The 23825-nt window shown below is 41.9% G+C and overlaps 2 protein-coding genes and 1 long non-coding RNA gene across 4 annotated transcripts in view; 2 read left to right on the top strand and 1 right to left on the bottom strand.

The window, feature by feature from the left end:
* KCNH6 (potassium voltage-gated channel subfamily H member 6) overlaps positions 1 to 3050 on the top strand; it is a 125145-nt gene extending 122095 nt beyond the window's left edge. For both annotated transcript variants that reach the window (XM_081883816.1, XM_081883817.1), the window contains one exon: positions 1082 to 3050. In XM_081883816.1, coding sequence (XP_081739942.1) covers positions 1082 to 1366 — 285 coding nt within the window. In that variant the 3' untranslated portion in view covers positions 1367 to 3050. The remainder of the gene's footprint in view (positions 1 to 1081) is intronic.
* On the bottom strand, positions 1415 to 5319 carry LOC309354386. Its single transcript, XR_014162235.1, has 2 exons — positions 4956 to 5319; positions 1415 to 2767 (listed from the first exon to the last, which is right to left on the bottom strand). It is a non-coding gene; the product is annotated as an uncharacterized lncRNA (long non-coding RNA).
* Positions 5320 to 5415: 96 nt separating this feature from the next.
* Positions 5416 to 21148, top strand: DCAF7 (DDB1 and CUL4 associated factor 7). The gene is made up of 7 exons (XM_081884356.1): positions 5416 to 5682; positions 7817 to 7975; positions 15381 to 15492; positions 17788 to 17906; positions 18361 to 18570; positions 19756 to 19873; positions 20710 to 21148. Exons 1-7 carry the CDS (start codon positions 5545 to 5547, stop codon positions 20880 to 20882), a joined length of 1029 nt encoding a protein of 342 aa, XP_081740482.1. The 5' UTR covers positions 5416 to 5544; the 3' UTR covers positions 20883 to 21148.
* The last annotated feature ends 2677 nt before the right edge of the window (positions 21149 to 23825 follow it).

Genomic DNA, 23825 nt, shown 5'->3' with positions numbered 1-23825 from the left:
GCAATGTGCATGGAACTAAGGGACTACATCAGGGGTCGGCAAACTATGGCTCAGGGTCTGGATGCGGCCCACCAGGCTCGGTCAGTCCCCAAGCTAAACCAGTACAGCACAGAGGCCTCGGCATGTGGGGACTGACTTCTGCGGTGCTAGCACAGCTTTGGATTAGCTGGAGGAAGCCACAAGGTCTGAGGAACAGTGGACCAGCCCGCCCCCCTGAAAAAGTTTGTGGACCCCTGGACTACATATACTGCAGCAAAGAACTTTAAATTCTGTAGGGGGGGGTGGGACTTGTGGAAAAGTAGGCATGTGTGTTCAGTTATCTAAAGAAAACAGAGACAGATGTTGTACCGTGCTCTTCAAAATATACCCCTTGCTGTGTAAACAAGGAGATCTGATAGAATAGTGAAGTTTTGTATTGAACTTGCCTCCTTGTTACTAAGCAGTTAGTGTTTCTTGTGTATCGTGCTTCTATGCATATTTCTGCAGTCAAGAGTAGGGGTGGAAAGATCTGTCAGTTTGGGTTCTCAGAGTTTCTCATTTTTCCAATCTTAAATTCAGATTACCACATTTCTGCGGCAATTTGCGAAACCCCCCCCCCAAATAATTCTCATGGAAATTCTTAAGCATTTCAGTGCAAATGTCTCTCATTTTTGTATGCAGTTTTTTAAGTAATGTACACATTTTGCAAGCGGTATCTCCTAATACATTTTGTACATAATTCTCACAAATATATGCATTTTAAGGCACATTTTCCTCTAATATATGCATTTCTGTTGAAACCAGATGGGAAAACTGCATTGGACTATGTTGGATGAGTGTGAACTTTTAAGGGTGGCGATATATTTTGGTTCTCATATTGTTTTGGAAAGTCAGTGTTTGATAAATTTGTCTCTAAATGTGAACTGAATCCACTTTCTCCCCCCTTCCCAAGCCACTCATGAGGCATGTAAACCCCCCCTTTTTTCCCCAACTGCAATTTGAAATTCTCATATTCCTACAGGGGGACTTTGAGCAAACCCAAACACATGCCACTAGCTGGCGAAGGAGTTTTAACTTTGTTCCCTTTCCCCTCCCTCACCAGACTCCGAGCGACTCAGAAATCGAAAAGCTGCAGCTGAAATCCAGGGACTCGTTGTCAAGTGGTGTACACCTGACTGTGGCTTCTGACGAGACCATGACAATCAGCTCTGAGCACGAGCATTGCTCACAGACCCTGCCCAACCTAGAGCCTCACCGGAGGGCAGCGGGCAACCAGGGACTTTTCCAAGGATCCCGTTTCCCTTCCCTTCCTGAGCACCTCGAGGCACCATCTGAGCACTTGGACATTCAGAGACACCTCTCTGACCCTTTGCTTCCTGGGAGTTAGGAATCCAGTTGAGCCCAAAGCCAAGTCAAGAGGACCCTGGACTGAGAAGTTGCTTTAGCTGTTTTTAATTGTTGCACTTGGAGGACAGTACTCATGGCTCAAGGAGATGAGACTTGTTGCCATTTCCTGTCCTCTCTGAAACGGGGGCAGTTTAATAGTGGGTTGGCTTCCAAGGTGATTGATTTCAGAAATGGTACTCCATAGAGTAGACTTCAGGTGCATATTTCTCCCACCCCACCCGACTCCAAGAAGAATGGCTGGTTGACTTTTCCCTCCACATCCCCAATCTTGCATCTGTTAACTGTTGGGGTCTGCCTCTGTCAGTGTTTGAATGGGAACTAGTACAGCGGGACATTGGAGCACTTCCATAATGTAATAAAGTAATAATAGGAAATTTTGTCTGGAGGAAGACGAAGAGACTGCTAAGAACTTAACCTTTTCTTGGGTTGTAGGAGACCAAGAATGATTGTGTCTTTCTTTGATACTTACAACTCGTGTCTGAAGATTCTAGTCATTGTGCAGGAGGACCCTGTGAAGTAAGGAAGGAAGAGTAAAACGATGCTGCAACTTTGTACAGGGGAATATAACGAACCATTTAATGATCTGCCCTAGTGCATATTGAGGGCAACTTCATATATTACATTTTTCTTGCATGGACATAAATCTCTGTTGAGAAAAAAAAGAGAGAGTGTACACCTTGACAGATGAAGTGCAGGATAAAAGGAAAAAAATGTGTAGCACAATTTCATACGGGGCTGCCAACAAGATTTTGGGCTTGCTGTTTGTACTCAGGCTCGCTTCTGAAGGACGCAGTCCCTGGCCTTCTGACAGCCCCTCTAAGCCCTGCCCCAAATTCTACAGCCAACCCCAACATATTAATATGTATGCTCTCTGTAGCCCTGATTGTATTTGTTTGCTCAGAGCTATGTTTTGCAGAGTCTGGTGGGGCTTACTCCCAGAAAAAAGCATGCATACAACTGCATCTTCATTGTATGAAATGAGTTGGTAAAGTCAGGTGTAGAATCCCTAGCGCAACACAACAAACACATTTGGGTCTGAGTTAAGGGGGGGGGGGAATTGTCTCATGTGTTGCCTACCAATTTGTAAGGGAGGGCTGAGTGACACTATTCTAACAAACTGGGGTGGAGGGAACCTGTTCTGAAAATATATTTCCCCGACTTTTGCAACATTCCAGATTTACCTGGCTTTGGAAAACATTCCAGGAACAGCCAGTTTTGTGGTTAGCTCATCAACTTAGCGTAAAAGGTTATTCTGGACAACACCTTGACATTCTTTGCGCGGGCCACTATGCAAAATGCAGGTATGTGCAAGTGAGCTGTATTTTATTTTATTTTTTGGTACAGATCTGCAAGGCTGGTTTAAGCACAATTTCAGAAAACCCTGGAAAGAAGGAAACAAACCAAACAGATCACTTTTTGTATGTGTGTATTCACCTTTCCCAATTGAATCCCCATACCATAGCATTGCATAGAATCATTGTAACTGACCCCTCAAACCCACCTCATTTTCACCCCTCAGTTAGATGCTGCAATGGCCCTAGGCCATCTATCCAAAATAACATATTAATCTCCCAGTGAGAGTAGCAGGAAAAAAAATAATAACTGTGAGCATTTTCTTTTTTTTTCTCAGGAGTGTTAGTGTACACTTTGTTAATAAAAATTATTTTGACACCTACTCTGGCCTGATGGCTCCCTACTTCTGGGCTCTGTGGGTGGGGGCAAAGACTGAGAAGAGTTGTTTTTTCTTAAGAGAAGGGGAAGACCAAAGCAGAATCATGTCCTGTAGTTTCCTACTGAAATCCTGTAATTTTTCACACCACAAACATCCCAGGGTGGTGGTTTTGTCTTATTTTTGTTGTGCTCCAGTATAAATCCACCACTGATGCGCTGTTATTGCGTCAGTGACATGCCGTAGAACACAACCATTAAAAACCCTAGTTAATGGAACATGATGCTTCTGCAAGTGGTGGGCTTTGGTTCAGACAATTTAAATACAGTGGTACCTTGGTTTTCGAACGTAATCCGTTCCGGAAGACCGTTCCAAGTTCCGAAATGTTCGAAAATCAAAAACTGAATACGGAAGACTCAATACAGAAGCTGTGTGGCATGTTCGACTTCCGAGGCATGTTCGAAAACCGAAGCATTTACGGCGTTCAGAAACCAAAATGTTCATCAATGGAGACATTCAAAAACCGAGGTACCACTGTAGTTTTACTTTTATTGTGAAATATATATACCTATATAATCCCAGACCAAGCCAACTAAAACACAAAGTGTTTATAACAGAAAGCTTCTTAACATTTTCTGCAGGATTTTAAAGCACTGTTAACGATTAAGGCTCAAACCACAGGTGTGTGGTGATGATGATAATGCTGATGATAATATTAATAATGATTTATATTTTATACCCTCCCCAATCTGCCTGGGCTTCCCCAGCCACTCTAGGCAGCTCCCAATAGAATATTAAAGGTAAAGGGACCCCTGACCGTTAGGTCCAGTCGCAGACGACTGTGGGGTTGCGGCGCTCATCTCGCTTTATTGGCCAAGGGAGCCGCCGTACAGCTTCCGGGTCATGTGGCGAGCATGACTAAGCCGCTTCTGGCGAACCAGAGCAGCGCATGGAAACGCCGTTTACCTTCCCGCCAGAGCAGTACCTATTTATCTACTTGCACTTTGACGTGCTTTCGAACTGCTAGGTTTGCAGGAGCAGGGACCAAACAATGGGAGCTCACCCCGTCATGGGAATTCGAACTGCCAACCTTCTGATCGGCAAGCCCTAGGCTCTGTGGTTTAGACCACAGCGCCACCGGCGTCCCAAATAGAATATTAAAAACACAATGAAACATCAACATGATAAAACATGTTTGGAGGTGGGGTACAGTATCTGAGTGGGGGGAAGGGCTATAAGTTTTATAGCAGTAGTGCTGGGAAAGGGGGTGATTAACATTTTCCAGATGGACCATTTTTATGGATTTACAGCTATTTCTTTCAGAAGTGGAAAGCAGAGATCCCATAGCAGATGGAGAGGTAAAGGCTGCAATCAGCTATTCAATACTCTTCCTAAACTAAGGTTTTCAGATGTCCCCGTTTCCTAGGGACAGTCCCTGGATTTACAAATGTGTTCCCATACAAAATCAATTGAAATTGAAAAGTGTCCCTGGATTAATTTAATAAAATATGGAAAACTATCCTAAACATCATTTCACATTTAAAAAAAAAATCAACCAAGAGACTAAATAATACTACTGAACTATACTTCTCAGCCCCAGACCCTACTTCTAAGTTGCAAAATTAATAGTGGACCGCATTTTAGTGCTGTCATAAATCACTCCTAGCCTCAGTTTGCAAAGTTTACAAGGGCTGTTGCAACATTGCAGAGCTATTGTTAAGACTCTTTTCTCAGTCATAGCCGCCTAAACTGCAGTATGCGGACAATGAGCTGCATTGGTATTTACATATGCAAAACACTTTTTTTAAAAAGATATTTTAAAACTCAGAGAATTATCAAATAAAAACTCAATTTTCCACAAGAAACGAGGCAGTACTTAGAGACAGCACTGAACTTCCACCTTTGATGCTACTTTTTGTTTTTGCCGGATAGGCTCCTGCTCAATCACAGGTTTACAAAACCCCTAGATTCTACATTTCCTCCGTTTCTTCATATGGGCAGCTGGGGAAACAAAAACGACGCCGAAAGAACCCGCAAGCTCCCATTCCAGACACCCGAGATGCGACTCTACATTTCCACGTCTACTGCTTTCCTCCCGCTCTGGCTGCTGCTAAACCGTCCCCTCGCACAGGCTGAAATTTTTGCCGGAGAGGCGGGCTTAGGAGATGAGCGACACCTCTCCTGTCTAATGGCCATCTTTCATCGTGGCCAGTACGGGGCGGGGAAAGAAATCTCATTGGGCCGCGGGGCTTGGAAGGGAGGAGGGTGTTTGAGAGAGCCGACGCTTACGGGAAGCCAATGAGGAGCGGGCAGCCGGCGGAGTGGCGTGGCGGGCAGCCAACGAGAGCCCGGAGTTTGAATCGACCCCCGATGGAGGAGCGGGGTGGGGGCGGCTTCGCCGTAGTCGTTTGTGTGAGGTGAAGAACGACGGTCGGCGGGGGGAGGTCGCTGGTTGCCGTGAGGGGCTGACGGAGCGAGCCTCGCCCGCCATGTCGCTGCACGGGAAGCGCAAGGAGATCTACAAGTACGAGGCGCCATGGACCGTCTACGCCATGAACTGGAGCGTCAGGCCCGACAAGCGCTTCAGGCTGGCGCTCGGAAGCTTCGTGGAGGAATACAACAACAAGGTGGGCGGGTGAGCGGGGTCCGAAGAGGCCTCGTCAGCCCGGGGGTGGTCGGGGATTCGGGGCCGCCTCGGGCCTTCGCGCCTCAGTCGGACCCCGGCGGCCTTTCCCTGCTCCGCCGCAGGCTTGCGAAGAGGCCAAGAGCCGTCTGGGGCCCTTGAGGGGCGCCCGGCCTCCTTTCGCAGGCTTGGCCGCGCTCTCCGTTGCCAGGCGCCGGCTGAGGTAACTCGTGAGGGGGTTTGGTTGTCCCCCGAAGGTGTTGCGGGACGGAGCAGCACCTGCGCGCCTTCTGCTTCACCTGCAGACTTTTCGAGGAAGGTATAGGGCGGCCTTGGGGTCCCCGAAGTTATTGGGGTTGGGGGGGGGAGTGGGGCCTCAGGGTCCCTTCTGACTCTGTTCTTTCTAGGGCAGGTATAAGCAAACTCGGTCCTCCAGATGTTTTGAGACTACAACTCCCATCATCCCTAGCTAACAGGACCAGCGGTTAGGGATGATGGGAATTGTAGTCTCAAAACTGTAGCTCAAGACCACAGAACCCTAGAATAGGCATAGGCAAACTCGGCACTCCAGATGTTTCGGAACTACAGCTCCCGTCATCCCTAGCTAACAGGACCAGTGGTCAGGGATGATGGGAATTGTAATCTCAGAACTAGCTCAAGAGCACAGAACCCTAGAACAGGCATAGGCAAACTCGGTGCTCCAGGTGTTTTGGGACTACAGCTCCCATCATCCCTAGCTAACAGGACCAGTGGTCAGGGATGATGGGAATTGTAGTCTCAAAACAGCTGGAGTTTGCCTATGCCTGTTCTAGGGGTCTGTATTCTTGAGCTACAGTCCCACCCCCCCCCCACCCCATCCCTGACTACTGGCCATCCTGGCTAAAGAGGGTGAACGTTGCAGCCCAGCAGCATCGAGGGACTCCAAGATTCATAGATATAATTCATAGGAGAGTTGGAAAGGGACCCTGTGAGGGTCATCTAGTCCCACCTCTGCATTGCAGCAATTTGCAGCTGCCCCATGGGGGGATCAAACCTGCGGCCTCAGTGCACACACTAACCAGCTGTGAAAGGCTTTGAGACCTTGGTGTCATCATCGGCACCGCACTCTAGCCCACTGTGAAAGGCTTGGTGTAGGGACTCTGACCATTTGGGGAGGTGGGTAGATTTGGGGGGCGGGGAAGAGAATAGGCTAGGGCCACCTGCATCTCAATACAGTCATACCTCAGGTTGAAGTACCTTCAGGTTGAGCGTTTTTGGGTTGCGCTTCACGGCGACCCGGAAGTAACGGAACAAGTTACTTCCGGGTTTCGCCGCTCGTGTATGCGTAGGTGCTCAAAATGATGTCACGTGCATGCGTGGAAGCGGCGAATCGCAACACACACAGGCGCGGGTTGCGTTCGCTTCAGGGTGCGAACAGTGCTCTGGAACAGATCCTGTTCGCATCCAAAGGTACCACTGTAGTTGGCTATTTTACTTTTGCCCTCTGGGAGAAAAAACCCAAGGCAGGCATGGACACTCCCAAATTATTGCTGTTTATTGAAATGGGGGCAGGCTTTATTTTGCCCAAGGCAACTCAAAGCAACTTACACCCCCCCCAAATAAAAACCAGACCAAAAAAACAGCAACAACCCTTTCCACAGAGATACATTAAAACCAAGGGGGGAATTAATATGTTTAAAACATCCCACCCCCTTCTTACAGTTAAAGGCGAAAGGTCTGCTTATAGAGGAAAGCTTTCGTCTGACACCTAAAGATAGGTAATGAATATGCCAGGTGAGTGTCCCCACGAGCATTCCACAAGCGAGGAGCCACTGCAGAAAAGGCCCTTTCTCATGTTTCCATCCTTTTGGCCTCTCATGGAGGGGGCACACAAAGAAGGGCCTCAGATGATGACCGTAGGTCCCCTGTAGGTTCATACAGGGCGAGGTGGTTCTTGAGGTATTGTAGCAGAGTATGAAGAGTTGGGCATCTGTGGCCCTCCAGATATTGCTGAACTGCAACTCTGCATCATCCTTGACCATGCAGGCTGGAGCTGATGAGACTTGTAGTCTAATAACTTCTAGAGGCCATCAGTTCTCTACCCTGAGCTTAATGTTATAATTTGGTTGATAACTTGCTTGAAATATTTTTGCTTATAGGTCCAACTTGTTGGGTTGGATGAGGAAAGCTCTGAGTTCATTTGCCGGAATACCTTTGATCACCCATATCCTACTACCAAGCTCATGTGGATCCCAGATACCAAAGGGGTATATCCAGACCTTTTGGCAACAAGTGGTGACTACTTGCGTGTCTGGAGAGTAAGTTGACTTGTTTTTAGAAGGTTTTCCTGGGGCTAGGATAACCAATGGGCCCTGAGAATGTTGTGTGAGTAGTCTGACCAGCTGCTATAAGTAGTAGACAAACATAGTACTTGGTCTGCTTTTCTATTTGTAAATGTTTATTAACAACTTCTAAATTCAGTGTTCTACAACTGGAGCTGCAGTCTAATGTGTTATGTCGATGGGCAGAAAATAAATTGGGATCTAGTGGTAAATTGCTGGGTGATTTGCTGTAGATTGGCAAAAGTGTCTGACTCAGTTGTTTTAAAAATAGCAAAACCCATGAGGCTTTCTCTCCTCACTTTGCCCTATCCTACCCCAGACCTAAATTAGACCGCTGGAATTAAGAAAACTGAGAAGGGAAACCTTATTGTAGTATTTTATGTGAAAAGACTGAGCTCATTTCTGGTACTACAAACAGACTTCCGGAGGCGGCGCGAAACAGCAATGGCGGCCCTCTTCGCGCTGTGAAGAGGGGCTCCGCGGAAAAGGGTCGTCCGCTACGGCAAAGCGGAGACCCGTTAAGAAAAACCACAGGTAGAGTGAGCCTGTGGTCGTGGGACTCGGCGGGCACCAAGAGCGACCTCGGAAACGAAGAAGGGACCCCGTAAGGGGCTCCGGAACGTGGAGGGGGTAGCGGTGCTGTGAGTTCATCGCTCTTTCCGCGGGAGTGAAGCCGCGCGGCTGCTGCTGATGAGCGCTGACCTTTCTTCCTTGAACATTCGATTGGAATCAACTTACTCGTGAGTAAGATTTTTGAGATTTGGGACTCTAAATTTCTGAAATTTGGCTGAAAGCGGGAGACGTTAAAAAGGAAGTCCGTCTTCCGGCTCTGTTTAAACACCAAGCAAAGAGCTATAAATCTGAAGCGCTGAGAGGGACTTTTAAGAAGTTGGAGTACACCTTGCAAATTCGAATTAAAGTGCATGGAAAGTTAAGAAAAGTTGAGAACTTTCTTTTTACAAGAGGATATAGACAGCAACCTCTTCCTTTCCCTTTTGTGTGGATTACAAAGTTTCAAAACAGCTCTCGGGCTGTCTGGATACAAAAATCATCAGACTGCGGTAACTGTATATAAGACTTTAAAGTTACTTTGGGGCTACTTTTGTGGTTACAAATAAGGAACTGTTGCATGCACCACTGTAAAGAACACTTACTCTCTGCTAGTTAAAATGAACTTTTGAAGGTTCTACCCCTTGGTTTTTGGTTCTTTTTTAACTTTTGGAATTTCTTGGAACTTTTAAAGTGGGGAATTTAATGGTGGAAACTTTTCACTTTTTTTTTCCTTAACTTTTGGGGAGCTCCCCCTACTGGATTGTGGATATATAGTCTCTGGGAACTGCAGGTTGTTTTTGTAAAGCTTCTGCCTGGATGTTTACCTTTCGGTTTGTCTTTCCCATGGGATTTACAATTTGACCTTGCTACATGGACAGCTGTGGAATGAGTGGAGCCGCAAAAACAAGAGCTGCCAAAAAAGCAAAACAATCTGAGCTAGTACAAACAACTTTGCCGGTGCAGCCTCGCAGATCATCAGTTCCAATAGTTACAGGTCTGCAAGAAGGAGAAATTAAACAGCCAGCATTTCGGGACATGGCTGCAGGAGGACTAGATCCTGTATCTAAGGAAATTTTGGAACAGCTGGCAGCGTTAAATAAAAAGGCAGATGAGCAGGCCTCTAAGTTTGATCAGGTGACAGCCACAATCAACAAACTGACTGACCAAGTTTCTAAAAATTTAGAGGCCATTGGAAATTTGCAATCAACAACAGCAGAAAATCGTAAATTAGCCGAAGAAGCAAATTTAAAGGCAGACCAAAACAAAAAGAGGATAGAGGAAGTAAGAGGAGAAGTAAGACCACTGAGCAGACAGCTTAATGAACAGCAAGCCTACCTGTCCATGGCAGAACTGAAAAACCGGGAAAGCAACCTTAGGATCAGGAATATACCAGAACTTGAGAAAGAAGATTTGATCAGCTACCTGACGGCAGAAATATCAAAGTTCTGGGGTATTGCAGAAGACAAGGATTTTAAAATTGTCACCGCCTTCAGGCTGGGAAGAGTAGCAAAGAAGGACAAACCAAGAGATTGCTTGGTCATTTTGAGATCTAAGCAAGAAAAAGATAATATACTCGGCCTTCATTTTAAAAATACATTGGTGATTCAGGGAAGGACTGCAGAAATCTTCAGAGACATACCGAAACAGCTGTTGGATTTAAGAATTGTATATAAAGACCTCGCAAGCCTACTGAGAAACAACACAATCCCTTATAGGTGGGAATTCCCTCAAGGACTATCTTTCAGCATCAAAGGGAAAAAAGTGAGAATCAGATCAGCAGAAGACCAAGAAAAATTTTTGAACGACTACGGGGAGGACCTTCGGAAAGGAGTAGCAGGTGCCTGGCCACCACCTCCGCCTGGTGCAATACCTCCAGATCTGGACGACAAGAAAGACACTCCTACTGGCTAACAATTTGATTCAAGATGTCTCTGCAGCTATTTAGCTGGAACATTCATGGTGCAAATTCCCCTGAGAAAAGGAAAAAGATTTTTCACATATTGAGAAAGGAACAATTGGACATTATATGCCTACAAGAAACACATGTGACTAGGCTCCATAGGAGAGTTTTAATTAACAAAAGATTAGGCCAAGAATTTGTTTCCTCAGACAAAGTTAAGAAAAGAGGAGTAGTGATTTATGCAAAAGAGAACCTAGCACCAAAGTTGATATTTAAAGATGAACAAGGAAGAATTTTGGCGATTGAAATCCAAACACAAGGAGAAAAATTTCTGATAGTAGGAGTATATGCACCAAATGAGGGGAAATCGGAATTTTATAAAAAGCTGCATGAGATAATGTTGGATCATATAGACTATACCAACATCATTTTGATGGGAGATATGAATGGAGTCATCTCTACACATATGGATAAGTCACAAAACCAAAATTTGACTAAAGATGGCAGACTACCTAAATCTTTTTTTGAACTGACAGACAATATGGACCTGATCGACATTTGGAGGACCAAAAACCCACTAGGTAAAGAAGGGACTTTCTTTTCTGAGGCTCACCTATCATGGACAAGAATTGACCAAATTTGGATAACTAGAGGGCTGGCCCCTAAGACAAAAAAAATAGAGATCTGCCCTAAAACTTGCTCCGACCATAACGCATTGAAAATGGATTTGAGACTTGTGCCAGCTGGATCCTTCAGATGGAGAATGAATGACACTTTGTTTAGAGATCAGGAGATTGTGAAGAAGGCCCAAAAAACGTTGAAGGATTATTTTGAAATCAATATGAATACCCCGGTGGACAAGAGAACAATCTGGGACGCAAGCAAAGCTGTAATGAGGGGGTTTCTGATTCAACAAAATTCTATTAAGAAAAAACTCTGGAATGGGAAAAGAGATAAGATTTTAGAGAAGATACGAGAGGGTGAAAAAAGACTTAGACTTAACCCAAAGTCAAAAGAAGTGTTAAGAGAAATTAAGTTCCATCAAGCACAATATGCCAAATTGATAAATCAAGAAGTAGAATGGAAAATTAAACAAATGAAACAAAGATCTTTTGAATCAGCAAACAAATGTGGAAAATTATTAGCATGGCAGCTGAAAAAGAGACACAAATTGAATTCTATCACCAACTTGGAGGTTGATGGAGAAAGTATTCAGAAACCAGAAGAAATTAGAAAGTGCTTCCAGAGATATTTCAAAAAACTGTTTACTCAAGGTCCACAGGCGGAGGAGGAGATTATTCAATTTTTAAAAAGTAATGGATTGAAAAAATTATCCCAAGATAAACAAACAACCCTGAATTACAGAATAACACAGCAGGAAATAGAAAGTGCCATTCAGAACATGCAATTGGGGAAATCCCCAGGCCCAGATGGACTCACCTCCAAATATTATAAGGTTTTAAAAGATTATTTGATTCAACCATTGGTGGAGGTGTGTAACCAGATTATGGAGGGGAAGGGGGCTCCGGAATCGTGGAAAGAAGCATTCATCACTTTGATACCAAAATTGGAATCTGAAAAGACTCAACTTAAGAATTATCGTCCTATTTCACTCCTGAATGTGGATTACAAAATTTTTGCTGACATTCTGGCAAGTAGATTTAAAAAAGTTCTGAATGAAGTAATTCATAAAGACCAAGCAGGCTTTCTCCCTGGTAGACACTTGTCTGACAACACTAGGAACATTATAGATGTTTTGGAGCTATTGCAGACAAATATGAACACAAGAGCTGTATTAATTTTTATAGATGCAGAGAAGGCCTTTGACAATATATCTTGGAAATTTATGAAGAGAAATTTGGAAGGGATGGGAGTGGGAGGGGCGTTTCAAAATGGCATAGAAGCAATCTATTCAGAGCAAAAAGCTAAATTGATAGTGAATAATGTGGTGACAGAAGAGTTCAGAATTGAAAAAGGAACACGACAGGGGTGCCCCCTTTCACCCCTGCTATTTATTTCGGTCCTGGAGGTACTGCTGAACTTGATTAGGAAGGATCGGGAGGTACAAGGAATACAGGTCGGAGGTAAACAATACAAGTTGAAGGCCTTTGCAGATGATTTGGTTTTAACACTACAGGAGCCAGAATCTAGTACTAAAAGAGCTTTAGAATTAATTTATGAGTTTGGTCAGGTGGCAGGATTCAAGTTGAACAAACAAAAAACAAAGGTTTTGGCGAAAAATCTGACTTCTTTAGAAATAGATGAGTTTCAGAAAGAAACGGAGTTAACGGTGGCTAAAAAAGTGAGATACCTGGGGGTGAACTTGACGGGGAAAAATTTGAACTTATTTAAAGATAATTATGAAAAATGCTGGATTGAAATTAAAAAGGATCTAGAAATCTGGTCAAGATTAAAACTTACCTTGTTGGGAAGAATTGCAGCTGTAAAGATGAATGTATTGCCAAAGATGTTATTCTTGTTTCAAACCCTGCAGATCGTGGATAGAGTGGAGTGTTTTGGAAAGTGGCAGAAGGACATTACGAAATTTGTCTGGCAGGGCAAAAGGCCCCGGATAAAACTTAAAATACTAACAGATGCTAAAGAAAGAGGGGGGTTTGCCCTGCCGGACTTAAGGCTATATTATGAGGCAGCATCCTTCTGCTGGCTGAAGGATTGGTTTCTACTAGAAAACACTGATGTCCTAGATCTGGAAGGGTTTAACAATGCTTTTGGATGGCATGCATATTTGTGGTACGACAAGGTAAAGGTACATAAATTATTCAAGAGCCATATTGTCAGGAAAGCTTTGTTTAATGTCTGGATTAAATACAAGGACTTATTTGAAAATAAGACGCCGAGGTGGTTGTCACCAACGGAGGCGAAGACCACCAAAGGACTTAACATGGAGAGTGGTTGGGCTAAATATTGTGAGATAATAGAAAAAGTTGGAGATAATTGGAAGCTGCAGAGTTTAGAAAAAATAAAGGACAAGGTGCGAGACTGGTTTCTCTATGCCCAAATTCAAGAGATGTTTAAAAAAGATAAAAAGATTGGTTTCCAGGTGGAAAAATCAAAATTAGAGACAGAACTACTTGAACCTAAGACGAAAGTGCTCTCAAGAATGTATAACTTGCTGCTTAAATGGAACACTCAAGATGAGTTAGTTAAATCAGCTATGATTAAATGGGCTCAAGACATTGGTTACAACATCATGTTTGAAGACTGGGAAAGGTTATGGAACACCGATATGAAATTCACGGCATGTAGTGCCTTGAAAGAAAACATTATGAAAATGATATACAGGTGGTACATGACCCCAGTCAAACTTGCAAAGATTTATCACTTGTCTGATAAAAGGTGTTGGAAATGTAAGGAAGCTGAAGGAACGTTCTTTCACCTCTGGTGGACATGCCCGAAGGTGAAGGCATTCTGGGAAATGGTTTATAACGAGTTGAAAAAGGTATTTAAGTATACCTTTACTAAGAAACCAGAGGCCTTCCTCCTGGGCATTGTGGGCCAGAGAGTGACAAAGAAGGATAGAACTTTCTTTTTATATGCAACTACAGCAGCAAGAATTCTTTTAGCTAAATATTGGAAGGTACAGGAGCTACCCACGCTGGAAGAGTGGCATACGCAGCTGATGGACTATATGGAACTGGCCGAAATGACAGGCAGAATCCGAGACCTGGGAGAAGAAGCAGTGGAAGAGGACTGGAAAAAATTTAAGGACTATTTACAAAAACATTATAAGTTATGTGAATGTTGAGAATTTGTTAAGTTTTTAAACAACAAGCTTCAGATTCCAAATTTTTGATATTGCTGGAATTTAAGTTCTGATTGTGAAATGACTAAAGTCTAGGGTAAAGTTTCTATATTGAGGACTGTTGGAATCGTGAACTAATAATATTTCCCCTAAACCTAATATACAATTGAGGAAAGTACAAAAACACAGGAAACAAGGTATTAATTTGCTGTAACTTTATTTTATTGAAAAGGATGCAGGGGATGGAAGATGTGGGGAAGTCCAGTAGATCATGAAAAATTGTTTTGCAAAGTACGATTTCTTTTTTACTTATAACCTTTTCTCTTTTCTTTCTGTAAAACTGCCTTTGTTGAATAACTGACGATGTATTTGACCTTGGAAAAAAGCAAATAAAAACATTATTATAAAAAAAAAATAAAAAAAAAATACAAACAAATTCATGGGAATATGCTTGAAGACAGACTATTGCTTAATTCTAAATTTATATCTGCCCCCTGGCTACAATTTTTCACCTACCTGTCATTGGTGAACTTTGCTGCTACTAAAACAACAACACCCAGCGTAGATTCCACAAGCTTAAAGTCTTCCCACTCCTTGTGTATGGAAAATGAAAATGAAAAATAAAGCTCCATATCACACAGTTACAGAGTTGGAAGGAACCTCTATTCCTGCTGACTTAATTATAATCTGACAATCATGATAACACTTCTCTTGGTTTCCTTGACCTTGAAAACATGACGTTTGACATTGTTCTTGTTCTGTTTGCCATGTTTTATGAGATATAGAACTTTAAAACAATGCCATATGATCTTGCGTTGCCAGTGTGTTGCATGAGTTATAAATTGTCCCAACAATGAAAATTTCCGCATATAGCCATGGTATTTATCACACTGAGAAGGAATGGGAGCTGACTGTAGTTCTAAACAAAACAGTAACTAGGCTTCCCTTTTAGGTTTAATGTTCTGTAGCCAAGAAGTAGGTCTTGGTCAAACCTAATTTGATTTACACGTGTCTTAACAAAAATAATAGAATCCATGATTTGAACATAATGCATAACCTATTTAAATCACAATGAATAGCTGCACTGTCTCTTCTCTTGCACTTTTGCTGCAGTGAAATACTATGAAGATTTGGAATGATGACCAATATTTGTAATTTTTGTGCAGGTGGGTGAAACAGAGACCAGGCTAGAGTGTTTGCTGAACAACAACAAGAATTCTGATTTCTGTGCTCCATTGACATCCTTTGACTGGAATGAAGTGGATCCTTATCTGCTGGGTAAGGCTGAAATGCTTAATTTGGCAGAGCTTTGGTAGTAAAATGGATAGCATTGCCAGACAGAATTTAGTTTGGGTAATGGCTGTTGGTGGATCTCCTTTTCAGGAAGCTGATTTTTATATGGGCCTTGAAGGTAAATAAAGGTTTCCACAGAAGCATTCCTTCCTGATATAACTGTTTTTAATCTAACAAAGATTAGGATTACGGTATATGCCAAAGTTTTTGAAAGGCTGTTGTCGAGTTAATGTCTACATCAGATAAGTTTTAATATTAGTTGAATTGGCCAGGAATTGTCTTTGCTATTGTTCAGATGATCTAAGCTGTCAATCTAGCACTTTTAATAAAGGTATAGGTAAAGGTACCCCTGCCCGTACAGGCCAGTCTTGACAGACTCTAGGGTTGTGCGCTCATCTCATTTTTTTTTTTTAATATTTTTATTAGTTTTTACACATATTGATGACAATACAAGACAAACACAAACATCAAAAACAAACAACAAAAATTGACTTCCCCATGCCTTCCCTTCGCCACATCCTTGTTTTACCATTTTTCGAGCAACTCATCAATCAGTCTTTAGTTAAGTCCCTTTTAAATTTCCTTGAAGTTTAAGATTTACAGCTGTAGTTCTTTGTTTCCTACCCCTTAACATCTTATCAGTCCACAATTTTACAGTAATTTTTTAGATATGTTTTAAATTTCCCCCAGTCCTCTTCCACTGTCTCTTTCCTCTGGTCACGGATTCTGCCGTTGTGCGCTCATCTCAGGGGCCGGGGAGCCGGCGCTGTCCGCAGAACACTTCCGGGTCACGTGGCCAGCGTGATGAAGCTGCTCTGGCGAACTGGCACCAGAGCAGCACACGGAAACGCCATTTACCTTCCCGCTAGTAAGCGGTCCCTATTTATCTACTTACGCCTGAGGGTGCTTTCGAACTGCTAGGTTGGCAGGCGCTGGGACCGAGCAGCAGGAGTGCACCCCGCCGCGGGGATTCGAACCGCTGACCATGCGATCGGCAAGTCCTAGGTGCTGAGGTTTTACCCACAGCGCCACCCGCGTCCCACTTACACTTTTAATGGTACATTTATAAACCAAAAGACTAGAAGCATTCACGTGTTAGGTTTTCTAGATGATGATAATGATAATAATGATAATAATAATAATAATAATAATAATAATAATAATAATAATAATAATAATAATAATAATAATTTATTATTTATACCCCGCCCATCTGGCTGAGTTTCCCCAGCCACTCTGGGCAGCTCCCAATCAAGTGTTAAAAACAGTACAGCGTCATAGATGAACTATGTTGTCCAAGAGACAAGCTTCTGTGTTGGCCTGCCTTGTATTTAATGGCTATCCCATACTTCCCTAAAGAGCCTTTTCAGTGGTTTTGCTCCGGTTGTCGAATGCCCTGTCCAGAGAGCCTCGCTTAGTACCTGTTCAGTGGTCTCTTCACCACCAGGCAAAGACCCTTAAAAAATTATTCTCCCAGAATTTTTAGAAAGTGTTCTAGCATTCTTTGGATCTTTTACACAGCTGTTATCCCTTGGTGATTTTATTCATATTGTACTGTTTTATGGGCTTAACCTTTATAGTAAGCCACACAGGGAATGTCAGTTATTGGGCAGTATAATTAGTAACTTTAATAAATGCACTTCCCAGTTACATAAAGAGTTGGGCAGAGCAATCAAAACCCTCAATTCACTGTACTGGAAGGGATTTGGGGCAAGTGGTTGTGTGTCTCCCCCATCCCACTGGCCCAACCCTTTCCAGCACCCGCAGCCTCTTATTAGCAAAGGAACACCATTGCAAATGAGTGCTCCAATATGCCATTGTCAAAATGGCTGGTGGAAGCTATCATTGGCAGTATTTCCACTACAGGGAACTCCCTGGGTGGGGTCTACGCACAGGTAACATTGGGTCTCAAGCTGGCCCTGCTGCTGGCACGTAACAGCAGTGAGCCCAATCCAGGCCACTTTACTGTACCAGTCAGAGAGCTGGCACAATGATGGGGCATTTCCCCCCCTCTTTTCCCCCATTGAAATATTCGTTGAAACTAAGAAAACTAATTAACACTTGAAAAATAACTGACAATTAAACCTGTATCTCAAAAGGGAATATATTAACTATATCAAGCACATCCAGTTCGTTTGCTTTATGTATAAAAGGAGAACAAAGAAGGCGAGTCATCTTTTAGGTCAAGCATTATGAATAGCATAAGGTGTTGTGTATTGTTGTTTATTCATTGCACCAAAGGAGAGTTATTAACATTGGTGTTTTTCCTCCCCACCCCAGGTACCTCTAGTATTGACACGACTTGCACTATCTGGGGTTTGGAGACTGGCCAGGTCTTGGGAAGAGTGAATTTGGTGTCAGGCCATGTCAAGACCCAGTTGATTGCCCATGATAAAGAGGTGATGGTGCACTTTTTTCCTTTGTTTCTCCATTGTGGGATTTCAGACTTGTGCAATTAGTAAAAATTTGTTCCAGTCTATAAAATGGGAATAATGGCTTACCTGACAAGTGAGTGTATTTGTGTCTGTGTGTATGCTGTTAGTTCTCCAGAACCAAATTAATATTTTCCCCTCAAAGTAATTCAGCGGTTCAGGGGGGTGTATACAACAGAATTAAGTATTTTGCAAAAGAAGTAGACAAAGCTCACTTTCACTGGAAGAGAGGTGGCAGTGACCTAGCTTCTGATTGTGTGCTCAACCCCTTTTTTATCTACTTTTAGGGATTTCTATGACATGGCTGCTGTACATCTGGGTTTGCATGATAAAACTTTGTTCGGTGTGAAGCAAAAATCTTGGTATTGGAGGCAATATCATTGTATTTTGTCATTTTTCTCTACCTTTGGTCTATGAGCAGGTCTATGATATTGCGTTCAGCCGTGCAGGTGGTGGGAGAGACATGTTTGCTTCTGTTGGTGCTGATGGCTCAGTGAGAATGTTTGATCTGCGGCATCTGGAACATAGTACAATTATATATGAGGATCCTCAACACCATCCTTTGCTTCGCCTTTGCTGGAATAAACAGGACCCTAATTATCTTGCAACAATGGCAATGGATGGCATGGAGGTGAGCCAGTGTTCTGTGAGGGTGGCCAGTACACTTCTTGGAATTGCACCTGGATGGTATTGACACTCAACACTACTTAGACTCTTGGTCTTGATTGGCACTTTTTCTGGATACCTGTATAAAGCCATGGGGCATTTTTGTTTCTGGGATTCCTTGCAGCCTTGGCACACAGTAGCATGGAGGAAAGCAGTCAGGCATGTGTCCTTATGTTAAAAAGGAGATAGAAGCCATACTGAGGTGGTGGTAGCTACCATGAACAACTTGAGTCTAGAAGTAATAATCCCCATGTTGACATGTCAATATTCTTTTGTGGGGTGGACAGGCTGACTTAGCTAAATTAATGGGGCATAGTGTCCTGATTAGGTACAGTGGTGCCCCGCAAGACGAAATTAATTCGTTCCGCAATTTTTGTCGTCTAGCGAATTTTTCGTCTTGCGAAGCACGAAATCCCATAGGAATGCATTGAAAATCAATTAATGCGTTCCTATGGTCAAAAAAAGTCTAAACAAAGCCAAATTTGGTACAACAACAGTTTATTAACTGCTCTTTAAAGTCACACATACTGTAAAGAGCAGTTCAAAAACTGAAGGGAAAATAAATTAACTTTATAAACAAAACATGTCTTTGTTTTTAGACGTCGTGAGACGTTTTCGTCTTGCGAAGCAAGCCCATAGGGGAAATTCGTCTTGCGAGGCAAATCGAAAACGGAAAAACCTTTCGTCTAGCGAGTTTTTTGTCTTGCGAGGCATTCGTCTTGCGAGGTACCACTGTACTTCAGAAACAGGAGTCTGTATTGGAAATAGCTTTTGTGTTAGTTTCTCAATTTTTTAAAATTTATAATATGTGAACTGGACATAACAATACATAAAATGCTGATTGATCTCAGTTCTCCTTTGTAACATGTGGCTCATCAGGCACTACTAATAGATAGATAGATAGATAGATAGATAGATAGATAGATAGATAGATAGATAGATGTTTCACTATTAGAGGAGTATAAAAACACTGTATTCGTTTGCAATGAAAATGGTATACTTACTTGACAAGATAGGGGTACAGCATATATGTATTGTGCTCTGAAGATAGTATAGTAGGTAATGAAATACCATTTATAAAAAGTCTTTGTGGCTTCATCAGATGTAGTATAAAACTTCACTATTCTTTGTATTTGTTTTCTCCACTAAGGTGGTGATTTTAGATGTCAGAGTTCCTTGTACACCTGTTGCCAGACTGAACAACCACAGAGCATGTGTCAATGGCATTGCTTGGGCACCACACTCTTCTTGTCATATCTGCACAGCTGGTAAGGATGAATGATTCTTGTCACTCCTTTTCATATGGGTGTTTCAAGTTCCCTTCAAAGTATGTGTATGAACTTAAAATAGTAATCTGCTATAGCTGGTTTAACTATTATTATTTCTCTGTTCACCCATAATGGTTGGCGTTTGTGCTCTTCTCTAATTCAGAATGTCTTGTTAGTATACTTTGTCTTGACCATTACAGCTACTTTTTTATGAATAATTTTCATGAAAAGTAAAGTCCATTATACTCAGGCTTACCTCAAGTTATGGGAGCTTTAAAACAACCCTAAAATGTAAGTGGTAGAAACAAAATATTATGAAGCAAGTTAATTCACTTGCTTTCATTTATTTTTAAAAAAACCATATTGGGTACCAGCCATACGTTGCAAATGTTTACAAATATGGAAGGAGTGGCATATATGACTCTTCTTGCTCTGAATTTAATCTACTAATGAATATAAATCCTTATGCAGCAAAAAGCTTAGTAAATTTCTAGGTTTTGAAACATTTCCATAAGGAAAGGTGTGAGAATTTTTTGATTTTTTTTTAAACCCTTTTTGATTACTTTCCCTTAGCAGTTCAGTCTTACTGTCCATTACAAGAATTAAGTAACAAAAATGTTTAGATAACAGATGGCCCACATTTGAGAAACTAAGATATATGTAAAACTTGTCAGGAGTCAAAACCCAATAATAGATAAAAGTCAAATTATACTCTTTAAACTTTTGTTTATGTGGTTTTGTGTCCATTTTTCATTCCTGAGTACATGGATCACTGAATATTTGTGCGAATATTTGTGGTTTCTTTTACCTCTGATTCTACATTTCATCTTTGTCAGCGGATGACCATCAAGCACTTATCTGGGATATCCAGCAAATGCCTCGGGCCATTGAGGATCCAATCCTGGCCTACACAGCAGAAGGCGAAATCAACAATGTACAGTGGGCATCAACTCAGCCGGACTGGATAGCAATCTGTTACAACAACTGCCTGGAAATCTTGAGAGTGTAAAAACAGTTGGGCACTGAGGGAAAAAATGGAACTGGATGGTGGTCTTTGCTCTCCTATAAAATTTTAAGAACAAAACTCCATCTAGAAAGTGCCACTGGCTATTCTAGGAAGACTCAGAACTGGCATTGATGGGTAAATGTTGCTGTCGTCTCCCTCTTTCCCCACCCCATCCCCACCCTGTGAATTAGATGCAGGGATATGCTGAGCCTTTCAGACCCTCTGGGAATTTATTATTACTTTCAATTAAAAGTTATGTATATATGTCAGCCATTTGTGTTGAGTATTTGTATTGAATGAGTAATGACACCAACTGGCAGAATGACACCCTAGCAGAAATAATATGTTGCTGCTGCAGATGCCTAAAAACTGTTCAGAGTTACAGTAATGGGATGTGAAGTTAACTTTCTGTTAAGTGATTTTTCATACATATCTTCTCTACCCCTTCCCCTGCCCATGGCAAGTCAAATTTCTCTTGATACCAGTGCTGAATCTTGTAAGGTCTCTGCAACTAAAAGTCTATTACCATTAAAAATGTTCTTCAACTATAAGGGAGCAGTAGCAGTCACAAAGTCTAGCTGGCTCTTGCAGAAACTTCCTGAAGCGAAGCTTTAACTTTGTGAACCACTGGTTATTAGATTTGTCTCTCTCTCTCTCTCCTCTGTATGACAAAGGCCTCTAAAATAAAACTGTCAACAGTGTTGATGCCAACATAGCATCTAGTTGGATAAGTACAGTTCCTAGCTTTGCACTGTGTGTGTTGCCTGCCCCTCACAAAAATGTAAGGACTTCAGCCACAGGTGATCTTACTCGACTCCAAGAGGCAACAAGCATTTTCCCAAGAGTACGGTTGCTTCCCACCTTCTAAGAGCAGCTTTTATCCCAGCACTATCCAGAAAAATGCAAAAATCCTTCTTAAGGTAGTGTGGAAAACGTGATGTTTCAGGAGCAGTGACAGGATATAGCTGACTCTTGCAGAAACTTTCTGGAGTGAAGCTTTAACTTGTATATGATGTTAAAATGGGATGGCATTGTTTTTCTTGGAGCATTACTATGACCAGACATGTGTAATTCATTATGAAATACACAAGCTCTTACATAGCTATGGTGGGTTGTTGCCTCTTATTCCCATATCAAGGCACACCGAGGCTTATGGTAGGTCTTTTCTGACACATTGAAAAAGAATGTATTTGTGATTGTTTCCACCCCCTTCTCAGAAGCTCTTGTAGGCTGGCCAAGCTGGCTCTTGCAGAATTCAGAGGGGAGCCCCAAAATGGTGTATCAAACCATTTTTCCACAGTTACATGAGGCACTGGAGAAGGGAAAATGTGTTGAGAAGACTTTCAGATGTTAACCACCAGTGATGTACATAATGAAATGTGACAAACCTATTGGTTATTTGTTTTATAGTACTTGAGTACATTAGTGGGGAAATGTGGTAACTGGTGTATAAATGTCTTTGTTTCAACAGTACTGGTTGTTCTTGCCCGAAGATGAACATGAAGTATGAGAGAGAATTAAATGCCTGACTTTCTCATCTTTTCTCCTCTTCCCTCCCTCAGCCAACTTAACTAGCTAGTACATACAAAGTAGATTCTTGTGGTGGTAGTTTTTTTAGTCCCGCGGAAATCAAGGGACTAGATTAAATCCAAATGTTAATTTTAATCTGTTAATAGGAGTTGGACAGTACTGGTTAAAGGCACTTGACCATGGGCTGCATAGCACTGGTCCTAAGGCACTTCAAACATGGGCACATGGGAGACTTAAGGATGTGCTCAGTAAAGAAACAGGTCTGTAATTCACTAGCAGAGTGGTGCTGGGAGGGGCTGGGTTATTGGTTATGTGATGGAGTATGAACTCGTGGTATCTGTTTTTTGAAAGGAACAAAGATGTTTTTAGTGTACAGAATATGAATATGAGCTGAATTTTTTTACTAATCAATACTAAACGGTAAGATGTTAGCTTATGTACTGTACTCCCCAGTGTGATTTCCGAAAGATGTCAACTTTGTAGCATGACTGTATAAAGTTCCAGACTCATTTTTGCTTTCTTTTGTTCTTTTCAAATAAGCAATAGCACTGACTCTACTTGTGTTAATCTTTTTCTTTCTCCCATCCTACTCTTAGAGTGTTACATATATATATATATTCTTACCCAGTGTTATTGGGGAAATTGTTACTGAACTAGACTTAATCTTACCTTATGTGGCGGACAATAGTTAACTTGTTGCAATATTCCCAGTTGATTTTTATGGAGAAATTATAATGAGATGGACTTATCTTGATCTTTGAACACCTGCTTTCTGGAATTATATTAAACACTGTAAAAATTTAAGACAGTTTTTTAAAAGGTTTGAAGTAGAATGCTGGAATTTTAAAGATACTGATCTTCCTTTCTCTGTATACTTTTGTTTGTTCCATTCCTAGTTTTTGTGTGTATTCTGCCTTTCTTACGTTTTAATAAAATGGAACATTTCTAAAATGCATGGTGATGTAAGGGGGAAGGCATGAATAAGACCCAGACAGTTCTTTTTATCTTGTTAAACTTTCACTTAACAAGAGAACAGTCTTAAAAATGTATTTTTCCATGGTTCCAGAAATATGAAAGAGTGCCACTTATAAAATAATCCATCATACAAGTCTATAAATGAAAGTGGCCAGAAGCTTTTATTTTGGGGGAAGAAAATCTAGCCTTACAAATGAATGCTAATGTGCAGGAATTGCATTTTCTGTTCCTGTCTTGCAACGACACATTGCTAAACAAGAAAGAGGCTTATAAAGGTTGTTTATGGTGTGACCCCCAGTAGAAGCCATTCTGAACTTTCCGTCAACTTGAAATGCTGATGTAGAAAGGAGCAGGATCTTTTGCATTGTTAAAAACTTTTTAAAACACACCGGAAAGGTACTAGTAAGTTTATTATCATTCAGGTAGTATACAGTATTACAT

The sequence above is a fragment of the Podarcis melisellensis genome (genome assembly GCF_964234715.1).
Source record: "Podarcis melisellensis genome assembly, chromosome: 13".
Classification (NCBI taxonomy): Eukaryota; Metazoa; Chordata; class Lepidosauria; order Squamata; family Lacertidae; genus Podarcis; species Podarcis melisellensis.
The sequence above is the reverse complement of the archived record's forward strand: the minus strand, read 5'-3'. Positions and strand labels throughout refer to the sequence as shown.